We start from the raw sequence: 26,043 nt of genomic DNA on the forward strand, positions 1-26,043 counted from the left end.
AGCGCTCCTAATTTGACTTCCTTCACCTGCCTTGGGTACACAAAAGGCCAACCTAATGCTGGGAAAATTTAATGCTACCGTTTTCCCTGTAACCATGTCATGTGTTTTGAAAAATAGAACTTTATTAACTTGAAAAGTAGTTAAAATATTTATGCCAGAGTAAAGCATTAAATCAGGGCAGAGTGTCAATTTTTAGTTTAACTGTGTATTGATATCAAAGAACGAATGCATTCCTCGGTAGAATCCGCTACTCCTCTATTCCATAAGATAGGCATCTGTATTGTCTATCTTCTGTCAATTTAGGCACACCTCCACAAAAAATCGACCCTACATGTACAGTAAGTTATTATATGTAGTCCTGTCGCGGTATAAGGTTTCCAAACCTAAGAATAAACTTTTGTGAAAAATATCTTTTTATTTATAATAGACATATATAATTTTGTAATTTGCTAATTTTCTTCGATTACAAAAAAACTTCGATCTCCTTTTCGGTTCTTTTCGGTCCTTTTCGGTTCTTTTTGGTCCTTTTCGGTCCTTTTCGGTTCTTTTCTGTAAATCGTCGCTCTTTTCTGTAAGTCGTCGAACCCCTCCTCTCGGCCTAGTTGAGACGAATGAGTTCAAGCGCATAAGAAAGTCTTACTTAAAGAACTTGTGTGCTTTGATTTCTCGTGATTTATTTTGGTATCATAAATAAAGATTAAACAAAAACTAAATATTGTTCATATTTTGCTGTCTAAGAAAATACCGACAAGATAGTTATTTGTTGAATTTTTACTTTCATTTACCTGCATTAATACGAAACTAAAGGTTATTTTCCTGACTTTACATAAAAAATTGTGTCCGACACGATTTGAGAAGTTGGACAACTTGAGCTGTTGGAGACGAAAAGTTATGTATTGAAACATTCTTGACTGTGATTTGGATTACATATTTTCATGCCCTGATTTTAGAATGTAAGATGAAATGGTGTAAACGGATAATGACATTTCCAAACAGGAGAAAAAGTGTTATTGTTATTGGTGTGATTTTTGTGTCGATGGGACTTATTTGTTTACATCTTTTAGGAGAAGTTTACAAACTTGAAAATGCAAGAGAACGATTAGGTAAATATTATATAGCAATCTTAAACCGTAAATAACATATTTAATAACATAAAATATATATATTGTTACCAAAAACTGGCAAGGTATGCAATTATGCTTTTAGTAGACATATAAATTATTTGACAAAAATCATTATTTGAAAATCTGAAACAATAGAGTAGACCACAAGTGGAGTAGACCCACCATTTTGGCAAACTTGAACTGCCACAATATCTTTTTATTTGTGGCTACGCTATATAAAATGTTTTTAAGGTATTTGCTGTAATGGTGAATTCTATATACATTGTACCTTATTGTTATTTTGAAATCTTCGCCAGTTGACCCAAGAATCTGTGCAGTTTTAACGTCATACAACAATCACTCTTCCAGATATTTTGTAATTATGAAGTCAAGATTTTATGGGAATGTTTGTCATGTTTGTGATGTTCATAAATAGCAGACAAATAACAATAAGGTGTATTTACTTCAGCTCTTGTTGAATAGGCACCTGGTTAAATTCGCAACTGTGGTACTTAATTCAGTTGTAGTCGACAAATAGACTACTTGGTGGTTGATTCTGATTGTGTATGCCTTATACTTACCAAAAGTTAATTCTCTTGCATTGTTATTGAAAAAAAAAGTATTTAAAGGGGTTAGTTTGAAAAGGGCCATATTTGGCCTCAATTAATATAAAGTTCAATGCTACAAGATACAAAATGTTTTAAGTTGACTTGAAGACATGTGAGAAAATTTTATAGAACAGTTTCTGTCATAGTTTTATTTTAAAACGTTGATTTTAACATCCCAGTTAGTTCAAAATAAGGGATTTTGACGAAATTTGAAAAAATTGGCATGATTTCAGCCAAATTTAACATCAGGAAACATAGAGCGAAGCCGTTGACAACCTAAATATTCAAGTACAAAATGTAAGACATGTAAAATGTCATTACAAACATTATTGTTGAAGATCTTTTTTGTAGACGTATGCGCTCTATGTCATGTATGTTTCCTGTCCAAATATTCAATTGAAATTTACCCATTTTCATTGTTTTTTCGTGGAAAATCAAAATGAGTACTATTTGTGATGTCATGAATGAAACACAGGAACATAAATCTGCAACAAAAAGACTTATTTCCTATTAAGTCACTGTATTAGCTACATGTATTAATCATTGTAATATTGGTCAATAAATCCCAATTTGAAATTTAGGCTAAAAAAGGGGGCCATTTTAGGGCCTTATCGAACCTACAAATGTACTCCTTTCACAATGTTCATGTACAACATATTTTACATAAAAGTGATTAGAATTATATTTTTTAAAATGTTTTATTGATCTTTTTGGTGTTCAAACTACAGTGCATTCATACATTTTTACAAGACATAACTATGATAAGTGAATGACAGGACATGTACATGTATGGCATTGTTATACTATTGATATATTGCGAATAAGACATAGTAAAAATTTACAAGTTAGTGATGTGAATACTCAGTATATGATACGTCTTAAGAATACTTTGGAATACATTATAATATAATCATATTAAAAATAAATTTAATTAGATAGCTTCCATAATCATTGTTCATGTACATGTATATTCTAGTTTACATTGTACATGTAGGTCTGACTATTGCTTGATATGCTCTGGATTTAATGTCCGTGTTTGATATTTTAAAATTTCTTTTTAGAGAGTCCAAAAGATTTATGCCCCTTTACAAAAGAAATCAGAAAAATGCTGATTTTTTTGTTTCGTGTCTCTAATCTTAACTTTAATAATTTGCCTCTGACAAGGAAATATTACTGTATGAAACTTAAAAACAACTCCTACATTGTATTACCACAAAACTTAGATCAAGCACATATTTGGGTTATCAATAATCATGGTTACATTGTTTATATGACCCTTTATACATGTTATACCTTTATATGATATGCCTGGCAGCCAGCTGCCAGCAGGGGCTACATCTGTGTCTCATGGACATATTCCCCATTTATTTTCTACTGATGTAACATGGTCAATTTTAAAGGTGTTCCACAATGCATGAACATTACTTGAATCAAAATTTTTTTTTGGTGTTACAAGTGATTTTTTCTAAATCAGTCTTTATATATATTCTCACAGTTTATACGGTATAAATTTGAGTTTTTTTTATCAGTACAACTGTATTTCCCATACTCTATCATGTCTATTGAGTCTGATAAGTTGGTCACTGGATAATTACATTTGTAGTTCTCATGGTGATTTCCACACTCATTGTTTACACATGATGTTTTCCAAGTAATACATTGTATATGTTGTCAGAAATTGAGAATGGAAATGGAGAATGTGTCAAAGAAACAACAACCCGACCATAGAACAGACAACAGCAGAAGGTCACCAACAGGCCTCAATGCAGCGAGAAATTCCTGCACCTGGAGGCATCCTCAGCTGGCCCCTAAACAAATATATATACTAGTTCAGTGATAATGAACGCCATACTATTAACTCCAAATTGTACACAAGAAACTAAAATTAAAAACAATGCAAGACCAACAAAGGCCAGAGGCTCCTGACTTGGGACAGGTGCAAAAATGCGGCAGGGTTAAACATGTTTATAAGTTACTCCATTTTCCATGTTTTTAGTCTTTTTTTATAACTTGAGGTGCCCTACTTACAAGGCTACATGATATTTTAAGGGGAAATTTCCTCATTTTAGTGCTTAACTTGAAGCATTTAAGTGATTTGAACAATTCTGAACAGGATGAGGACAAAACATATTGTTTTTAATTTAAACAGAGACCCGCCTAGAGAATAGAAAATAATTGGCATCAATTTGGCAAACAATATATCAAATAAAGAAATATGGAAAAAGTGGCCACTAAAAGATATGTAAATAGTTTTCAATTTTTTACAGAAATTGTTATCAGAAATTAATGCATTTTAGCTCGTTTAATTTTTATCATATGAAAAAATGAAAAAAAAATGTGATATAAATCTTTGGACAAATTAATATTGCAGTAATGCATGCAGAGCTACATGTATATATAAAATGGTGCTACCTGTATATCAAGTTTTTTTTATATCATATATATCACAATCATGACATGAGGCGGATCCAGCCATATTAAAAAGGGGGGTTCAACTATATGTTCCCATTCAAATGCATCGATCGTCCAAAAAAAAGGGGGGTTCCAACCCCAGGAACCCTCCCCCTGGATCCGCCAATGAATAGAAAACTAAAAAATGATTGAATTTACATACACATATTTCAGTGATTTTGTTCACTTTGATTGTACAATGTACCAGTAAGCTACAAATGTATACATGTACATTGTACAAGACACACATTGAACACCTGCATAGATTTCTCCTATTAAAGACTTTCATATTAGAGCTTAAATTGACATAATTAACATGATTAACCTGTGATTAATAGCTGGAAACCTTTTAACCACAAATATTTTAAGAGTTTAAAGTCATAAATTATATGGCCATTGGCTGTACTTAAGAGCATGATGTAGCGTTCTTATAATGTATTTATTTTACCCATAAAGAATATTTGAAAAATAATGATTTAAAAAAGTTTGTTTGATAGAATAAACTCAAAGCTTATCAAATACTTTACATGTACCTTATGTAACATCCTAATAAAGTGTCTTCTGACATTGTCACTGAAATATCATATGACACTTTGTACTTTTACATTTTTAGCTCACCTGTCCCGAAGGGACAAGTGAGCTTATGCCATCACTTGGCGTCCGTCGTCGTCCGTCGTCTGTCGTCGTAAACTATTTCAAGAATCTTCTCCTCTGAAACTACTGGGCCAAATACTTTTAAACTTTAACTGAATGTTCCTTATGGTATCTTATTTATAAATTGTATCCGAAGTTTTGATCTATCAACAAACATGGTCGCCATTGCTAAAAATAGAACATAGGGGTCAAATGCAGTTTTTGGCTTATAACTCAAAAACCAAAGCATTTAGAGCAAATCTGACGTGGGTAATATTGTTTATCAGGTCAAGATCTATCTGCCCTGAAATTTTCAGATGAATCAGACAACCCGTTGTTGGGTTGCTGCCCCTGAATTGGTAATTTTAAGGAAATTTTGCTGTTTTTGGTTATTATCTTGAATATTATTATAGATAGAGATAAACTGTAAACAGGAATAATGTTCAGCAAAGTAAGATTTACAAATAAGTCAACATGACGGAAATGGTCAGTTGACCCCTTTAGGAGTTATTGCCCTTTATAGTCAATTTTTAACCATTTTTCGTAAATCTTAGTAATCTTTTACAAAAATCTTTTCCTCTGAAACTACTGGGCCAAATACTTCCAAACTTTAATTGAATGTTCCTTAGGGTATCTAGTTTGTAAATTGTATCCGAAGTTATGATCTATCAACAAACATGGTTGCCATTGCTAAAAATAAAACATAGGGGTCAAATGCAGTTTTTGGCTTATAACTCAAAAACCAAAGCATTTAGAGCAAATCTGACATGGGGTAATATTGTTTATCAGGACAAGATCTATCTGCCCTGAAATTTTCAGATGAATCAGACAACCTGTTGTTGGGTTACTGCCCCTGAATTGGTAATTTTAAAGAAATTTTGCTGTTTTTGGTTATTATCTTGAATATTATTATAGATAGAGATAAACTGTAAACAGGAATAATGTTCAGCAAAGTAAGATTTACAAATAAGTCAACATGACGGAAATGGTCAGTTGACCCCTTTAGGAGTTATAGCCCTTTATAGTCAATTTTTAACCATTTTTCGTAAATCTTAGTAATCTTTTACAAAAATCTTCTCCTCTGAAACTACTGGGCCAAATACTTCAAAACTTTAACTGAATGTTCCTTAGGGTATCTAGTTTGTAAATTGTATCCGAAGTTATGATCTATCAACAAACATGGTCGCCATTGCTAAAAATAGAACATAGGGGTCAAATGCAGTTTTTGGCTTATAACTCAAAAACCAAAGCATTTAGAGCAAATCTGACGTGGGTTATATTGTTTATCAGGTCAAGATCTCTCTGCCCTGAAATTTTCAGATGAATCAGACAACCTGTTGTTGGGTTGCTGCCCCTGAATTGATAATTTTAAGGAAATTTTGCTGTTTTTGTTTATTATCTTGAATATAATTATAGATAGAAATAAACTGTAAACAGCAATAATGTTCAGCAAAGTAAGATCTTCAATTAAGTCAAATTGACCAAAATTGTCAATTGACCCCTTAGGGAGTTATTGCCCTTTAAAGACTTTTTTCACAATTTGTTCATCATGTTGACTTACTTTAAAAAATCTTCTCCTTTGAAACTGCTGTATCAATTTCAGCCAAACTTAGGCTAAATGAGTTTCAGAATATCTAGTATAAATTTTATATTTTATTTCCTTGTATGTCAAGAAACATAGCTCCTATGGCTAAAATAGAACATAGGAGAAAATGATTATTTTTTTTGGCTTTTGAAGAAAATAGGACGATCCAAAAAACATTTAAATAAATTGAAAAGCCAAAATAATCATTGATGAGAGATTTAACCAAAAGAATTAAGGTGAGCGATTCAGGCTCTTGAGAGCCTCTTGTTTTGAATAACCAAAAACTATTATGTATCTCTTTTGCTATTTTTCTTTTATGGACATGAGTTCGAAGTGTTTGGAAATTGTCATTTCAGAGGCAGATTTAGGGAAAATAACAGGATGTGGGGTGTTTGGCTAATTTAAGGTACACATTAAATGTAAGGTACACTAATAATAAATGAAATTTACACTAGTCAGGCCACACTTAAAAATATTTTGGTTTGCCCAAACCCTACACAACATGGAGATAGTGGGTAGGTACATTTTTGTAGGTTGGTATTTTCTTTTTTTTGGAAAAGAGAAATTTAAGTATAAGATGCATACATGTATATGCCTATCTGAATAAAAAAAAATTCAAATTGGGACAATAAAAGATTTTGAGTAGGAAGCTACTTTCTGGGTAGGTTGCTATAGGTGGGTCTCATTGGGGTCTAAGCGTGACACAGGATTGCCGAATTTTTTAAGCGTGACACATGAAAGTGAAATTATTGTGCCATGAAAACGGGAAATGAAGTCTAACGGGACACGGAAAATTACAAAAAAATGAAAATATCTTATGTACTAGTATATAGTGTAAGCGGGATGCGGGAATCTGTCAAAACAGTAAGCAGAATCCGGGATCAGAACCCCCCAGTGAGACCCCCCTATAGGGTTAGGGCAAACAAACCTATTCCTTTTTATGGCCTCATCCAAAGTACACTACCAGTGAAACTAAATGTAATGTATACTTAATTGTAGGTGGACTTTAAGTGTAAGGTACAAATGTAAATGATGTATACATGTACATGTATACAAATGTAGGGTTCTAAACTCAATTTTTGGCCTAATGTGTATATGGTGCATCCTTGTTAAAACTGGTAAAAGATTCTAAGGTATTTTTTTTATCAAGAAAAAGTGACATTGTTTAATAGATATTGTAATTTACCTGCTATCTTACACTGCTTTAGGGAAGGGAGATCCTAACTAACAAATATAATATACATGATATATATGAGAAATATTGCATCTTGTCAACATAGTGAACTGTCATATTTTACTTACTGTTTGTTGTTTTACATGCTTATTGAGGACCATTGTGGGTGCATTTTATACTTCATGCACAACCTAAGCTACCCCCCTCTTTTGTCAAAGACCCTACTGCTATATTTAGAAGTTCTAGTAGGCTTCTGTTGTACATGTAGCTCAGGGTTCCCACTTAGGATTTTGGAAGGCCAGTCCTTGGCCAGGGACCCAGCATTTTTGGCCATTGCAAGTCAATTCAAGCAGTCAGGATTTTTGGCCATGGCAAGTCAAACAGTGAAGACGAAATTTATTGATACATGTACATGCAGTGAAGATGAAATTTATTAATACATGTATATGATCATATGATTTTAGTCTCCATGACAAAATAGAGCAAGGAAAGGACATCTTATTTAGATTGTGTTTTAACTTTTGTTATAAAATGGTGATATATGTACATGTATGTGCTCAGTTGATACAGCATTTTACAATTTTGATGCATATTTGGACTCGCAAGTTTTGAAAATGATGAGTCCAGACAGATTTTGATGAGTCCAGGACTCATGGACTTACTTAGTAGCTGTATTCTTGGTTATTGCCATGTCTTTGATACCATAATGTCCTGTCATGTTAACTTATATTTTAGAATAATTCTCACAATCAGAAAATAGGGGTTTCTATTGCTGTTGAATTTGCCTTTCTGATTCTGTGTAATGAGACTTCTGTTACTTTGTTGTCTCTAAATACATAATTTTAGATCTTTACTAAGAAATATTTGTGTTCAAATTCTACAAATATGAATTTGACAAATCAGTAGAGTTTACTACAACTTGAAGGTATATTTTACAGAGAATTTTTTTATTTTCAAAGCACCAGAAAGAAGATTTATTTTGAGTGCACTCCATTACGTACAGTGTTTATACTGTGATTTTGAAGTAGGAAGATCAGATAACTTTCAAGTTAAAATTATGCAGCTGAAATAAAAACTACTCATTTTAAAATTTGATTGTTGATTTTATAAAGTTTTAAATGATAAGAAATCAAATAACATAACATATTTTAAAATAAAATGCCCCTCTACTATTAAGCACAATGTACATGTGCTATCTCCCTAAACTTGCATTCATACATTTACATGTACATGTACAATATATGCATACAGTTTGAAAGTTATAAATTTGCATTTATTATTGCAAATTTAAATTTTAAAACATATGCATTTGCAATCAGCATAATAAGTATAAGTTCATAAAGCATTTACATGTAGTTAATATAAACATTATTACAGTAGGTAATGAATAATTATTGTGGCACATGCTTCACAATGGTAACTGGATTTGATTTTGATATCAAAGTTTGTAAAACAAGCAAGACAATACTCAATAGGATAAAAAAATAAGAATGGGTATTGTTGGCATGATAAGAGTTATGTTCTTCTCATATATTTTGTGATAGTATGATATTAAACCCCTAATTGGAGGGATTGTACTTGATTTTCATATGATGAAGACATAATCTTTCAGTCAGTTTAATTGAGGTCTGGAGCTAGCATGTCAGTAGCTGCTAGTAGTCCTTTGTTCATGTATGTAAAAATGTATCATTGTCATTTTGCTTAGTTTCTTTTGTTACCTATTCTGACATCAGACTCATACTTCTTACTGAGTTTTACTGTAAGCATTCCTATGTGTTTCTTTATTCTACATTGGCTATAGGTAAAGGGGGAGGGTTGAGATCTGACAATAGATGTTTAACCTCGCTGCATTTTGCGCCTGTCCCAAGTTTTAGTTTGGGTTTTGTTCATTGTGATTCACCATACGGTGACCTTTAGCAGCTACATGTACAATGTATGAAATGTTACTTCTACATCATTTCGATTTGGTCTCTTGTATTTACATGTAGTTGTCTCATTCTCAATCCTGCCACGTCTTCTTATTTTTACAGCAAAAAGTGTTTGTTAAAATAATAGATTTTAATTCTTATATAATAGATTTTAATTCTTATAAATGCACCCCACAAATGTCTGTATTCAAGAAATATGAGGAATATTTTTCCTGTTTCTTAACTTATGAGAATTAAGTTGCAGTATCAAGTTGTTGGCTTTCTGGGGGTATGACAGGAGATACATGTAGGAATGTACATGTACATGTAAATAGGGTTTTTGAGATTTGACACATGTTCAGATTTTTCTTGGTTGAACGAATGAATGAAAATTAAAAATTAAAATAAATATAAAAATTGTTTAAATGATCCCTGCAGAAGTACAAGGAAAAATTTACACATATTTGTTGCTGTTAAAAATTCAAAAATTTAACCAGATTTAAAATTCATAAGTTTTTTGTGTGTTTATAAAACAAATTGTGTTTTAATAATTTCTGATATGATTTCCAGACTGTCTGTATTTTGATAAGGGATATTTGTTGCTTGCATTGATGGAAATCCTGTCTGCTAGCAGATTTTTTTGCAGGAAATAAGGATTCTTGCACACTGCCTTAAGATAACATTCAATCCTGGGATAATTCTTAAATGAAAGAAAAACAGTTGAAAAAGATAGATTTGTGTTACATTTTGTATGTAATTAAAGTTTCCTGGTAGGCTGGTCCCTTTCTGCTACACACAGTGAGCAGACAGCAAATTCAAAAATTGTAAACCAGTTAGTTTGTTCTTCTCGGCCTTCATAATGTTCATGGTGAATGCCTGTAATGTACCCCATTTCTGTAGTTTTGATAGAAGTCATAGAACTATAGGTTCCAGTTTATTTCCTTGTTTTACATACATGTTTGTCAGTATGTTAAATGATTTTGTGTTTCACTGAAATCATTGTTATATAGATTTTATACAGGAAATGATCAGGGTATAATTACATGTAACCAGCTGATTACTTGATCACAACTGATGTAAGTTATTCCAGAAAAGTATGTTATATATACTGGTCAATATCAAATGTAAAAAAGATGTGGTATGATTGCCAATGAGAATACACTTCACAAGAAACCATATGACATAGAAATTAACAGCTATACATTGTAAGTCACAGTACAGCCTTCAACAATGAGCAAAGTACATACCACATAGTCAGATGTTTACATCTTCAGTTGGTCTCTGGTGGATGTCTCATTGGCAATTATACCACATCTCCTTATTGAAACATTGATAATTGGTCCAAAAAAGTTCATAAAAGTAGTTGGAATGTTTACTTATATTAGACATATATTTTTTCTACACTTCAAGTTGCTGATCTCATTTAAATTTGGTTTAAAATTTCATTTAAGAATTGAAATGACTATCAAAAACTAATGGAATTTATGTATATTATCAGTAGATACATGTGTGAAAAAATTGAGAAGAAAAGAAATTAGCATAATACATATAATAGAGGATGACTATAACATGTCAGACAGACATGGAAGCTTGTAATACACAAACTGATGTAGTGCATATGGTCCATGTCATTGTGTATCACCAAAATAGCATAAGAGCAGTTTTGTAAAATTATTTAATATCAGGGTTTGTGATGATGTTCACACGATAAAAGCGGATTTATATTAGATTGATGAACTTAATACATAACATCTGTAGCTAGCTTATATAGGGAGCTCACTGTTAAAAGGGTTTCATATGGACCTAACTAGAAAACAAAAAATACTGTCACATTCTCTTAAAGCAAACATTCATTTTGAAGTTTAACTAGTCAGAGGGTCAATCATAACCAATAGTAGAGTCAAAATCCTACAGAAAAAAGTTTATAGGTCAGATACATGTATGATATTGAAATGTCTTAAAAAGTACAAAAATTTCAATAGTAAATTTTTGCTCAGTCATTTCCATCACCTGTTCCAATTTTATATTTATAATTCAAATAACATGTAATTTATGCATGGTTATGTAGTAGATAAGGAGATCCTAGCCATAAAACACTTTTATATTATACTAGATTATGATATATATAAGATCTAGATGATAAAGTACATTAGACAATAGGCTGGATCTTGTGTATTGCGGTTTAGTATTTTAGTATCAATACATCTTTACATATCGATGTACTAGTAAAGTTCATATGCTATCTTTATTTGTCACTGGTTTGTTAAAAAAATTGCAAAGTGCATTTTATTGTTGATGCATTTATTTATAGAGTTAGAAAGAATGATAGAATAGAATGCATATCATTGTGGTTTACAATATATTTAATTTACTTTTAATTTATGCTACATATATATTACAAGGGAAATTTTCAAAAGATTCCATTCTTTACCAAAATTTACTGTACAAATCACAGCTTCATTACCCATAGTCCTAGATTTTAATGTCCTTTGGTGCAATAATTTCAGGATTAGGTTTGTATCTCAGAAGCTTAAGGTGTACATGATAGCTTGATGGTCAGAAATAACTGGTGTATGACTTGATAGTGAGAAGTATAATGTCTGTCTGTCTGATGCCTTGACCTCAATTCCATGCTCCAGTAATCGCCGATGTTGATCGGGTTTAGTTTTCAGGATGATGTCTGTCCTTTAGTAAATCTACAAATAAGTGAACAATTGAAATGCTAATTTTTGCCCTTCAAAATCACATAACTTGAATTTCATGACATTTGAACTGATTTTTTCTTTCAGAGAGAGCTGTAGCAGATATACAAGGTACTGATGTAGCAGTCGGTCATCCACGACATTTATCTCAAGCCAGTGATCAGGTATGCTTGTCTCATAAGTAGTTAAACACTTGTAAACTGTAATTCTACATTGTAAATGCAGATAAGTTTCAGAGTGTTACAGAAAATAAAATGGATGAACTTAAAAGAGAGGCAAAAGATACCAATTAGATACTCATAAGTCGAAAAACAAACTTACTACAATGCAATGGGAAAAAAAACAACAGCCAAAACCACATGCCTCAAAACACAACATAAAAACTTAAGCATGAGCAACAAGAACCCTAACTCTGGCATTAAAAAATCACAATCTTTGACAAAAATGGATAAATTTATTAGTGTTTATGGAATACTGTTAAAAGTGGGTTAAAATGAATGTAGAAATTGAATTCCTGACACTTAATTTAAAGAAATGATAAGAAACATTCAATATTCTATTGAAAATCCAGGAATAGTATGGTTTTAATAAGATAGTTAATTGAAGTTAGTTACATTAGCAACTGATTTTATTTTGATCCTACATGTAGACTAATATAGATTGGAAAAAATAAAGATGATCTCATTTTTTCATGGAACACTTATTATGAATTGAAATTTCTGCAGTTAATTTGTTGAAAGTACAAATTTGAGACATTTCTTGGTATATGAAAATTTACAATGATCAAGTTACAACTTTCATTTACTGCAATAAGTTGATTTAAGAAGGTTCAAACAGTTAATAAAGTTATGTTGTCATTATCCTAAAAAAAAAACCCAGCTCTTTCTTATAACATGTATAATCTAATAAATAGTAAACAAGTAAATGATATATTTGAAAGAATTTTCTGATAAGTGAAAAAAAACCAGCTTTGCTATTAAACATCATTTTTTTCCTGCTGTGTTATTTTGATTGAAATAACTGTTGGTATATGATGCCCTGATTAGAGGAAATGCAGATCTGCATATTTAATTATTGTTGATAGGGTCGTGTTCCTACATCTGCCAAAAGGCAATGTGGCCAATTTGAATTTCAAAATAGATGTATAAATGTAGGTAGATTTTGTTAGAGATGTTTATCAGTAAAATAAATATAGTATACAACAAAAGTGATTGATAGAAGAAACTCATTGATGTCTGTCTTCTATCAAAAAGATGCCAAACAATGCACTTCTTTTCTAACAAATAAAAGGTTAATTACTTTTTTTGATCCTTATGCTCTTCCTGTTATTTTTGTAAATCCAGGGCTAGTGTTTTTTAGAAAGTGAAAATCTTCTGGGGTTTCTTGCAGAACTCTATAGCTATCTTGCATAGAAATTATTTTTTTGGGGGGGGGGGGAGGGGAGGAGGAGGGTGTCATTAACTTTCAAATTCTTGCCATTAAAGTACAGGTAGACAAAGACAAGATTTATTTTGAAGAATTAGGGGAAAAAAATAGACCAAGTTTTGTTTATTTGATAATTTGAATGGTCTTATCATAAATTTGATTGGTATATATTGACATTGTACAGTATGAAATGTAACTTGTAAAAAGTTCCTGATTTTTATTGGAGTCAAAATTTTGGATTTGAAAAAAATAGATATATATATGACTTTGACATGATTATTGAATAAGCAGATAAATAATTGATGATATTTCCACAACAGATTCTTGGCCAATTTGAATATAAAGTAAGTACATGTACGAATGATAAATGTGTCTGCAGTGGTGATGTATAGTGTGATGATCACGTCTCTTGCATGTTTGAATGAATCAGTGATGAACTTTTATTTTTCTGCATTAAAGAAATGACTTAAGAACTCACAGTAGTATGCTAATATAGCCAGGAATCAATGGTTAAAGGCAGGTTGTCGTGGGTGGTCAGGAGAGGAAAGGAACTTGCTATTTTTTTTTTAAATCTTTTTTTCTGGTTTAAACTCGAGTTAGCAGAATTCTGCTGGACTAAAAACTTTTGATTTTTATTTTACAGTTACTATGTTAGATTTATGACCCTTGCTTCTCTGAAAAAGGGATTATGTTGGATTATGAGCAGTATCTTTTAGTGTAATCCCAATGCATGGGGACCTCACTATACATGTAGTCTTATTTTGAAAGTGTATAATTAACTCAGATAATTTTTATACAATAATAAATGTCATTATGGAGTTGGCAACTATTTAAAAATGAAGCATGAATGCTTAGTTGATTTAAAATATTTTAGTTCAAAACAAAAAGATTTTAAAAAAGCATGTTTTTTTTAATACATTTGCATTTTTATAGCATGTTGAATTTCTTACCTGAATTTTTTCAATGCATCTTGTAAAAAGTTGCTATGGCATCGTAGGTGTAAAGATTAAGAATTAATTAGCATATTATTCTAGTGGGAAAAAAGATGATGTATATGTACAAATTGTATTCATTATTTCAAAAAAATGTCCATGTCAAGTCAGATTTTATAACAGTATTTTACATTGAGAAAATACTATTATAAAATGACAGAAATATGTCATAACAAAAAAAAAATCAAAACAAATCACTGTGATTCAGTTAAAACTCAATATTTTTAACGTTGATTTTTACTGAATCACTTTGAAACAATGTGATTTATTATTATTTTAGGGGGTTGAAAAAGGGGAGGATACTGGATAAGACTACATCCTTTCATATACAATAATTAAATGAGATTATTTTAATGTGAATCACTAACAAGCAATGTGAATGGAGTGATTTTATTTTAACAAAATCACTTGTCTGTACTGTTTAGAGCATTTAGTCTTTAATGAATGGCTCAAGAATGCCATTAGCTTAGATTGATATAATTATTGTTTGGCATTGCATTATAAAATTACTAAAAAAAAAATTAACTCCCTTTTAACAAGCCTGAATCTTATTTTAAAATGCTTATTGAATACAACTTACAAGTAATTCCCCTTGTTTGGAAATACTGATTCACTGCAGTTTCTTAAACATAGAAAGAAGTTTAATAGAAAACTATCTGTAGCTTTAATAAACAAACATTTCAAGCATTATAATTGTATATAATTGTATTCAAGTATATGTATGATGGAAGCAAATTAAAAAGACATTAAATAATAATCTCTAAATACTCTTGATATATTAATTTCCCTGATATGAGAAATAAAAAGGTACCCAGGAAAATTGGTATTTTATGAAAATTATGAATCCTCGATGTATATGTCCCTACTATTAACCAGTGATTAAAAACAGCTACTCTTCTTTGGTGCAAAACCGTTCTTCTCTTCAACATGGGGAATAGCCTGCATCTAATTTTATTCATGATTCTGAGATTTTGGAAAGGGCTAAACAGATTGATTTTATGGACTTGTTTGATAAAAGTCTGTCATTGAAATCATCATGCATCATTTTTTGCAATTCATTGTACATGAATTATATTTTATATATATTTTAATTTTACGAGTATTGCCTACTATATCAAACTGTTTATAAAGGATACAATTGACTTGTTTACTTTTATAAGTGGGGTGGAGTTCTTTACTAGGGTCTGTGATATATTATTATTTATTTTCAGTGCATACTTTGGCTAAGTTCAATTTGATTATAAATCATTTTGAATTTATAGGTTTTTAACTTGATTTCTCAGCCAGGAATGTAATTTTTTAAGCTGATATTATATCCCATTTCATCCCAATTTGATCCAGGAAACTCAATCCATTCTATACTGAATTGTAACAATTTTACGCAGTATTTTGTTACTTTTGATTAAATGTTGTGACACATTAGTGTGCATCGCTCGGCAGTTTACCTTTTGTACACCCCACATTATAAAATGTCGAACCCTGTAGGACCTATCATTAAAAGATTTGATCCTTTTGTTAAGTTTGGCAGTTTGAATTTATGGAGAAGATAAAAATTGAACCTTTGAAGTTCATCCATTTTTCATTTCTTGTTCTTGTCATTTATATAGTAACTCTGTCCCTGCAGCCAATTACTATAGCTATAACTATCATATACTCAAAGAAATTTACATTGTTTCAATAAAAATGTGTAACTATTCTTATAATAAATGTTTCTTTTATTTAGTCAAAGAAAGTAACATTGTTTCAGTGAAATATTAACTATTCAAAGGTGAAATAATTTTTCATATTACAAAATGTACAAATGTATGCTACAGAATTTTCTAATAGAAAAACAAAGGATATGGGGTGTCCATCCATGACACAGAATCAGTACATGCACAACAAAAAAACTCAAAAAGCAAAGGAACAGCCCTTTTATTGTTGTTCTTCATCTCAAAGTCACAGTAAGGCATTCAAAGCAGAGCAGAACTCTTACTGTACTGCAAGTTTAATATATCGTCTATCACCTGCTTGAGGGGAGTTCTTTGCATAGTTTGGATAGACTTTTTGAGATCACTTTGTTGGACAGTATGTGATCCATATTGATATTATTTATTCATTTTGGAAATTAAGGGACGACATCAAAAGTTCAATGTAAGATAAAAAACTTAATTCACATACTTTTTTCACTGACCCCCACATCCCCCCTCTTAACTTAATTTGAGAAAAATTGATTTACCAATAGGGTTGTATGTAAAGTTGATTGTGGATTAATAAAACTTGCAGCTATGTTGACCCCCCACCCCCAAACTATTTGATGTAAGTTTTTTATCCTACATCAATCTTTTGATGTTGTCCCTAAGCAGTTCATCACATATCTTCTTTTCCTTAGTAGTAAAACATTTCAAGGTAACAAGCTTCAATCCATTCTAAATGTGGATGCTAAATCAACAGTCTGGGACTCTGAGGCTTTTCTCCCCCTAAAAGTAAAAAAAGAGGCATCATTTCGCCAGGTTTTTTCTTGGTTCGACCTTTATTTGTTTCTTATAATTGGAAGAATATACTGGGACCCTTATGTACATAAAAAGTCCATCGAGTTTGTGGTAACACCAAAATTCCCTTATGTACATAAAAAGTCCATCGAGTCCGTTGTAACACCAAAATCCCCTTATGTACATAAAAAGTCCATCAAGTCCATTGTAACACCAAAATCCTTGGTTTTAAAAGTGAACACAAAGTCAAATTGAATGGTTGATAAATTTGACACAACTGAAAGCAAACATACCATATCTTATTTTGGCATAAAAAAATAAAGAAGGCCATAATTCTTTACATTTTTGAAATGATAATTGATAATTAAATATAAAAAGTTTAGACCCAAGCAAACAAAGATGTATGTATAGTTTCAGGATAAACGAGAAAGTGTATTAAAAGGTTGATAAAGGCATATACAATGTGTCATTTATAACAAATTGGTATTTAATAACATATTGTTCAAGAATAGAAATATGATAAATTTCTTATATATGGTTAATATTTCAAAAGAAAGTGCCAATAACAGGTCAATATCAAATTACTGAAATATGATTCATCTTGTTTAATTCGGAGATATCAATTTTCTTATAGACAGCATTAATCGGAATGTCTATCAAATGACAGATTTTTGTCTGTAGACTCAACCAAATAAGAGACATTTACATAAAAAGGGAACATCAGTTGATTAATTGCTTCATTCTGTAGTACATCTTCTGAATTATAAAACTGGAAATGTTTCTTCCAAACATATTACATAATTATAAGATTGTTGTTTGTTTATTCAGGTCATTTCTTTTTTACTTGACTTAAGTTGTAATCATTCTGTCAATCAAACTTTTTCAGGTTGAACTGACGGGCAAAACAGATGAAGATTTAGTGATAATCTACAATAGAGTACCAAAAACAGGCAGCACATCTTTTGCAGGCATTGCCTATGATTTGTGCTTCAGAAATAAATTCCATGTTCTTCATGTAAATACTACAAAGAATATCCATGTTCTGCCTTTATCTGATCAGGTAGGTAAAGTATTTGTGCAAAGGTTCTTAAGTGTACACAGTACTGAGAACATGTCCTTCTCCAAACATGGGATAAAATCCTTTGCATTTGAAAGTTTTCTGTTATTTACTGGATTTCCCACAATTTTACTGTTTTTGGTTGTACATATATATATTCTTTCACAAAATATTTCTTATCTTACTATTTTAATGATTTCAAGATTTTGGTGTCTTCTGTACTTTAACAAATGGATTTGGCATCCAAATTCACGATATATTGTAGAATTTAAAGATAAATTATATATATTCACAAATGATTATTCAACAATGATCAATCTTCATTTTTTTGTGCACTTTGTGAATTTTCAAAGACAATTGAACATCTTTGTTAGTTTAGAACACCCTCAAACTTTAAAATTTCTAAATAAAAAAGGTTAAATCTTAAATCGTTCAAGATATTTCATCATTGACATTTAAGAAGAATTGATTAAACTTGTTGTTAAACCCCTTGGTGGAAACAATTTACCATCTTGTAATCAATTTTAGAAGAATTTGTAAGAGATATAACTGTAGGAATTTTACTAGATTTAAAATTTATTTTATCTAAAAAATTACAAAACAAATATGAGAGGAAAATTTGTAGTTTAATTGAATAAAAGCTGTTGATTCAGACTCTTAAACACGAAATCAGTGGAAGATGAATATATTTCAAATGTTTTTCATACTGTGAATTCATTTATTTTCATGAGTACCAATTTTTTTGAATTGAGAAAAATGTATTTTCGTAGATATTTGATTTTGAATGTACTGTGCATAAGGGTAGACTAATGCAGCTACCATAGTTGTTCAATAGATATAAGAAGATGAGGTATGACTGCCAATGAGACAACTCTCCATCCAAGTCACAATTTGTAAAAGTAAACCATTATAGGTCAAAGTACATACTTCAACACAGAGCCTTGTTGGCTCACAGCGAACAACAAGCTATAAAGGGTCCCATCTATTGTTGTCTATCGAAAGTGCACTTGATGGACAATTAAGTTTTGAGAGTTGGAAGTTAATCCAAAAGTCAATGTCAGGATTTTCTAAAAAAGAGACATTTCTGAAAAAGTCAAATATCTTGATTATGCATTTAATTTGCCACTGGACGCTAAACAGTCATCCATCAAAAAGTCATGAACAGTTATGTATAATTTACGATCATTCTTATTGGTCAATTTTTATTTGTAAAAAGAACTACAAAGTAATTAGGCCAGCTAGCTGAGCAACAAAATTGTCTACTGTAAAATTGTTGAATACACAAAAAATGACCTTGAGTTGAAGTCCATTAAACAAAAAAAACTTTGGATATGTCTGAAACCTTTTCTCAAGAATGAATTTGGACATATTGCTCATAAATCTTATTTTAATTGCAAATTATCAGCAAAATGGAAGATATCAAGTCTATTTTCTGCTACAGAATGATGGATGGTTACCATGATATGTCTTAAAACCAGCATGTCGATTCCTACACAATGTAAAACATCATCATTCACTTTTGAACTGTTTATATTTAAATAACCTCTAACTTTAATCTGCAGTTATATTGTATTTTAGAAAATTTATTATACATTTATTGATTTAATATGTGAGCATAATTTATCAAGAAAGAAGTTTTTATGAATGATTGCTATTGTTATTATTTATGTGTTTTATACATGCTCTAGAAATTACATAAAAAAGCTATTAACTTGATATAAGAGATTAGACATGCATCTGTTAGGCCACCAAGGACTGCAATTTTGCATTAAATGTAAAATTTATAATTGTTCTATAGTTAGAATTTTACACATGATTAGTTTCCAACTAGTAAAAGTTTTATAATATGAAAATGATAGAAACATGATGTTTTCTTAAAAAAAAATCAGTTTTAAAAAAAATCTTTTGTAAAAACATCATGTATAAATGCCATGTCATAGTAAAAACTCTCTTGTTATGCACACATAAATTACATATATATCTCATTCACAAGTTAATGTTTTATGGTTAATGATAGCTGTCAAAAACCATTTCTTAGAAGGGGGCTCTTTAATGAAGTGGGCCATATTTTGAATAAAGTATGATAAAACTTCTATTAATATCTTGGTGTAAATATATGAATATTCAGTACGTAGCAGATCTAAGATTTCAGAAAGGGAGACCCTAATGCCCTGTGTTGATATAAATGAATTTCCTTGTTATAATTTATGATTTTCTTCCTCTACAATCAATCTATTCCTTCTTTACACAATTATTTCTATTTACAATGTTATTGTTTATAATTTTGCTATTTCTTTAACAAAATCAAGATAACATAATTGACTTTAACATAAGAGAGTTCACCAATTTGCCACCTGCTTCGTTTTCTTTTGATTTAAAAGTTCAGGGTTGAAAGCGTACATTTCAAAATCTTCAGGGCTTTGATTGTTGTCTGTTGATAATTGCTTGTTTACATATGTTCAGATTTGTGTGTTAACAATACTTTTTATATATATTTGTACAGAAAGTAGTATTTGCTAGGCTAATATTTGAACAAAGGTCAAAATTGAAAATGTATAAAAGGTTGATTCAACAGAAATGAATTTATATAAATGATAACCTAAATAAATACAAGAAAATAAACAAATAAATAAGTAAATTAAAAAAGCTATTAGGTTACTATATTGTGCAGGGTTCAAAATGTCACCTGTCTGTTGTCTGTCTACAAAATCCTTTGAAGTATATTAATGATACTTGGCATAATTGTTACCAATTCACTGAGAAAGTGTCACATAAACCACAAGTTCAAGGACACCAATTTGGCCAAAGATCTTTATGCAGCTTATGATCTACTTGTTGCTTTCCATAAATGACACTTTCTACTAAACAGAAGTTAGATTGTGTTAGATGAAAATTGGGCCATGTCCCATCTACCTTTTATCTGTTATTTGTCCTAAAATTTACTATTGAGTTCTACTTTAACTTTTTAAAAGAAAAATCTAGAGGCATTCATTCTGTTTTACCCAAAAAATATATTTTCAAATGCTTGTATCTCTTAAGCTTGAAGCAATCACTTGAATTTTTCCATGAATTTAATGCATCTATCAATAACTATTTCATTGATGAAAATGTTGCTATTGTGAATTTAACAATCAAACATCTCTAAATGTATTCGTAGACACAAGCATGTAAAAAAAGTCAACTATTGAACCTCTTGAGATATATCATTGATAGGAGATACAATTTTGAGTTTTTCTGTTGTCAAGATCAAAATAAGATTCAACATGTTCATGGACTTGTTTTTCTTTGGAAGATTTTTGATTATCCCCAAAGGAATTCAAGTCAAAATTAGGTAACACAACTGCTTTCTGTACCAGGGTTTAGGCTGAGGGTTTAGGAAATTGAAATAATTGAATGAAAAGAAATCTGGAGTGAATATCTTGGACAGCAACCAAACAACAAATCTTAGGTCAACAATGTTTTGTTTGATTGCTGATTGTTTAATCTCATTTTAGTGCATACAACCTTATTTTTGGATGTCTAAGTGTCAATCCCAGCTTCAAATCTCCTTCAAATTTGAAATTTAATAGAGACTTTCAAAACATGCTTCCCAAAATTATAACAAAAAAAGCAACATATTATCATAAAACTAAAGACAACTCTATGTTCATCATACTGTCCAGGTTCCTATCTTGAGACAGACACATGAAAATTTATGACAAGAACCATGCATGAGACTATAGTTTATTAAAATTTAGTGTTCTACAATTTAATCATGATAAGGCCAACTAAAATTAATTAGTAGATTTTCATCCAAATTTTTGAAAAAAATGGGGTGGGTGGGAGGATTTTATTTTTAAAATTTTATTTCATTTAAAACCCGCTTGTGACGTGTTTTTCATATCTGCAAGTGTAATAATAAACTTATATCATGTATATACATGTAAAAGGAATGGTACATAATTTTTAAAACTAAAAAAAAAATATATCTCTGATTGGCAACCACGGTTTTTCATGTAATTGCCCCTTTAGAACCTATTTTATATATAAGAAAAAAAGCAGTTGGGCTACCTACACCAAATTTATTTTGCTATCTAAGCGATGGTTTGTAGTCCCCATAAAATGCAGCAAATGCATTTGTATGCAAAACAAGTGTTATGAGTACAAAATAAAATGTAAACTCAAAAACAGTTTTGAAAAAAATAGGGTTGGTGCTTTATTAACTAATTATGCAAGGTGCACATATAATTCGCCTTTTCAGAAACTAGAGGGAAATCCCATTGTTCGTAAACCAAAATGAAAATTACGTTACGTCATTGCTTGAATTTCAATTGTTTAGAACGTTTTTAACCAAACAAAACGATTTGGTGTACGCTTTTTTCAATATGTTACCCAGAATGCATTAGATTCTGAAACGACTAATTACAAGGCCATACAGTGACCTATAATTGTTAATTTCTGTGTCATTTTGGTATCTTGTGGAGAGTTGTCTCATTGGCAATCATACCAAACCTTCTTTTTTATATTAACAAAAAAGAAGAAGTTGGTTAATGACTCTATCGGGGGGTATTATGACAGAAGGTGTATGCTGTTTGTCAGCCATGGGTAGATCTAAGAGCTTAAATGCTATATTTTGCGCTTGTTTGTCAACTTTTTGAACTGAATATACAGCACTAAATCTAACAAGTTTGTGCTTGTGTCAATTTCTTTAATCCAGAAATTTGTTGTACCAATGTGTTCCACAGTTATTGTGTTTGGATATCATTCAAAGATATTTCCTGACACAATGTCATTAGTCGTTCCACAAAAAGAAAAGAAAAGTCCACAGTTTGCCTATCACTGAATTTCTATCTGCGATTTGCATTTCTTTAACACAGCGTATTACTCGTTACCCGAAATTGATGGTTCATGCCGTTCTCGTAATCAATCCCTTTTCTGGGTAGATGATGTTGTCATCATTGAGCAGTATGTCGACTTATTCATTTTGTTTAGATTACTTGAAGAAAATACGAAAACCAAAATTTGAAACAAGGAAGTTTTGATTGAAACGAAATTATCGACGGTTATCGGTGACGGAAATGAACAAAATCCGGAAATCGTAAATTTGTTAAAATAAAAAAAATCGGGGCGGGACGATTTTTGAGGGGCGGGCGGGGATGAAAATCTATCAATTAATTTTAATTGGCCTAAGTAGAATACATGTAAAAAGTTTTCCTAGGAGATTTTTTTCTTTGTTTTCATGTCAGATAACAGTCAGTGATTATAACTATATAATTATTAAAGAGATTTTAGTGATTAAAGTGAGGTTGAAATGTTTGAAATATATATTGTAGGTACGATTTGTACAGAATGTGACAAGATGGAATAGTATGAAACCAGTCATGTATCATGGTCATTTATATATATTGTAGGTACGATTTGTACAGAATGTGACAAGATGGAATAGTATGAAACCAGCCATGTATCATGGTCATTTATATATATTGTAGGTACTATTTGTACAGAATGTGACAAGATGGAATAGTATGAAACCAGCCATGTATCATGGTCATTTATATATATTGTAGGTACGATTTGTACAGAATGTGACAAGATGGAATAGTATGAAACCAGCCATGTATCATGGTCATTTATATATATTGTAGGTACGATTTGTACAGAATGTGACAAGATGGAATAGTATGAAACCAGCCATGTATCATGGTCATTTATATATATTGTAGGTACGATTTGTACAGAATGTGACAAGATGGAATAGTATGAAACCAGCCATGTATCATGGTCATTTATATATATTGTAGGTACGATTTGTACAGAATGTGACAAGATGGAATAGTATGAAACCAGCCATGTATCATGGTCATTTATATATATTGTAGGTACGATTTGTACAGAATGTGACAAGATGGAATAGTATGAAACCAGCCATGTATCATGGTCATTTATATATATTGTAGGTACGATTTGTACAGAATGTGACAAGATGGAATAGTATGAAACCAGCCATGTATCATGGTCATTTATATATATTGTAGGTACGATTTGTACAGAATGTGACAAGATGGAATAGTATGAAACCAGCCATGTATCATGGTCATTTATATATATTGTAGGTACGATTTGTACAGAATGTGACAAGATGGAATAGTATGAAACCAGCCATGTATCATGGTCATTTATATATATTGTATGTACGATTCGTACAGAATGTGACAAGATGGAATAGTATGAAACTAGCCATTTATCATGGTCATTTATATATATTGTAGGTACGATTTGTACAGAATGTGTCAAGATGGAATAGTATGAAACTAGCCATGTATCATGGTCATTTATATATATTGTAGGTACGATTTGTACAGAATGTGACAAGATGGAATAGTATGAAACCAGCCATGTATCATGGTCATTTGGCTTTCCTAGATTTCTCAAAGTAAGTGGTTTATTGAAAAAATGAAATCAGCTATGGACCATGGTCAATTGCTCTTTCTTAATTCTGCAAAGTATGTAATATATAACAATAGTATGAACCAACAATATACCTTTGTCACTTGTCATTTCTATATTTCTTCAAGTATATGGTTTAGGCACCTTTTAAATAGTTACAGAAAAACTTTAATGAATCCAGCCTGGTTTTACGTGCAGCTCAACAAATGCTGAATATCAGATCTAGACTGAGTTTGCCAGCATTGAAATTCATTGCAAACAGTATATTGATTTTAAATGGAAAATGAATCGTTTGAACATGAAAGATAATAGTATCTATGACACATAGTGTTGTTTGATGTTTGAAATAGTCACTTTTTCATTGTCCATATTTTACTTTAATTTCCTTGCCTTTTATGGCGTAATTCCCGCAGGAAGTTACAATCTATTACACTTAAAATGGATTTGGACTGAATCGCTTGAGACTATTCTCTTTTATTACTTGTTTTTATGTTGTATGGCAGGACAGTTTTCTGATAGTATCTATTTTACTGTTACAAAATCCATATGCAGATGAAGGATAAGACATTTTATATCTAGCTGGGGGTCAGAAAACGTCATATATAGGTCTTTTATTTCTTTTTTATTTCAATATTTTTCCTCTTTATAATAAATTTGCTAATTTGAAATCTGCAATTTATTGAACTGAACTGAATATACAAAATGTGAAATAAAGTTCTCATATTAGAACGGAAGTTTTTTTAGCTGACATTTCAAATTTGATGTTCAACGAAGATCACTTGAATTCTGATTTTAAAAAATCCATTAAATTTAATAACAACTAATGTACATTTTTTTCATCCGTAAAAATTGGTATTGAATCCACAACTTCATGAGTCAGCAATCCAACAGCACATTTAAACCAACATGTAGAGGTCAATATTTAGTCTGTAAAAATATAAAACTGTTGGGAAGTTTATTCTGTACTACTTAAAAATTTTCTCATGATAATTGGTGAAAAACTAGTAAAAATAGGGTGTTGCATACTAAACAAGCTGTGTACTGGCATGATGTTGTCACCAGCACAGCATGTAGCCATCCTTGTTTACAGATAAACAATATTTTGATGAGGTATTTTTTATAAGATTCGTAATATAAAACGAGATAAACAGGCATGTCAACTTAGCTTGATGCTAATACACCTGCCATCAATAAATTTAAAAGAATGTACATGTTTTTCTTAGCAATATGCAGATGCAATTGAAATTTTAAAACCCGTTAATTGAGCTACTTGTAAAATTGCATTAAGAAAATTTCTGCTTTGAAACTTGAACATGAACACACTTCACAGCTATAGTTTCATAAAGTTTTATCCAGGAATCTTTTGGAATGATGATTTGAAAATATTTTTTGTATGATAATTTCACTATGTGCTTTATAATTTAATAAATTCGAAAGAGTAGTAAATAAAGATTTTCAGGGTAGAACCACATATTGCATGATATAAGTTAAGATGATTCCTCTCAGGAG

The 26,043-nt window shown here is 30.8% G+C and overlaps 1 protein-coding gene across 2 annotated transcripts in view; it reads left to right on the plus strand.

The window, feature by feature from the left end:
- The first annotated feature begins 686 nt into the window (after positions 1-686).
- LOC139511530 (heparan sulfate 2-O-sulfotransferase 1-like) overlaps positions 687-26,043 on the plus strand; it is a 52,984-nt gene continuing 27,627 nt past the window's right edge. Inside the window, exons 1-5 of one of the 2 annotated variants that reach the window (XM_071298347.1) lie at positions 700-1,103; positions 12,251-12,327; positions 13,909-13,932; positions 17,938-18,111; positions 24,435-24,520. In XM_071298347.1, the coding sequence (XP_071154448.1) occupies positions 959-1,103; positions 12,251-12,327; positions 13,909-13,932; positions 17,938-18,111; positions 24,435-24,520 (506 nt within the window). In that variant the 5' untranslated portion in view covers positions 700-958. Of the gene's footprint in view, positions 1,104-12,250; positions 12,328-13,908; positions 13,933-17,937; positions 18,112-24,434; positions 24,521-26,043 lie in introns of both variants that reach the window. The other variant, XM_071298348.1, reaches the window with a different exon arrangement.

This window comes from Mytilus edulis, chromosome 2 (assembly GCF_963676685.1).
Source record: "Mytilus edulis chromosome 2, xbMytEdul2.2, whole genome shotgun sequence".
Lineage (NCBI taxonomy): Eukaryota > Metazoa > Mollusca > Bivalvia > Mytilida > Mytilidae > Mytilus > Mytilus edulis.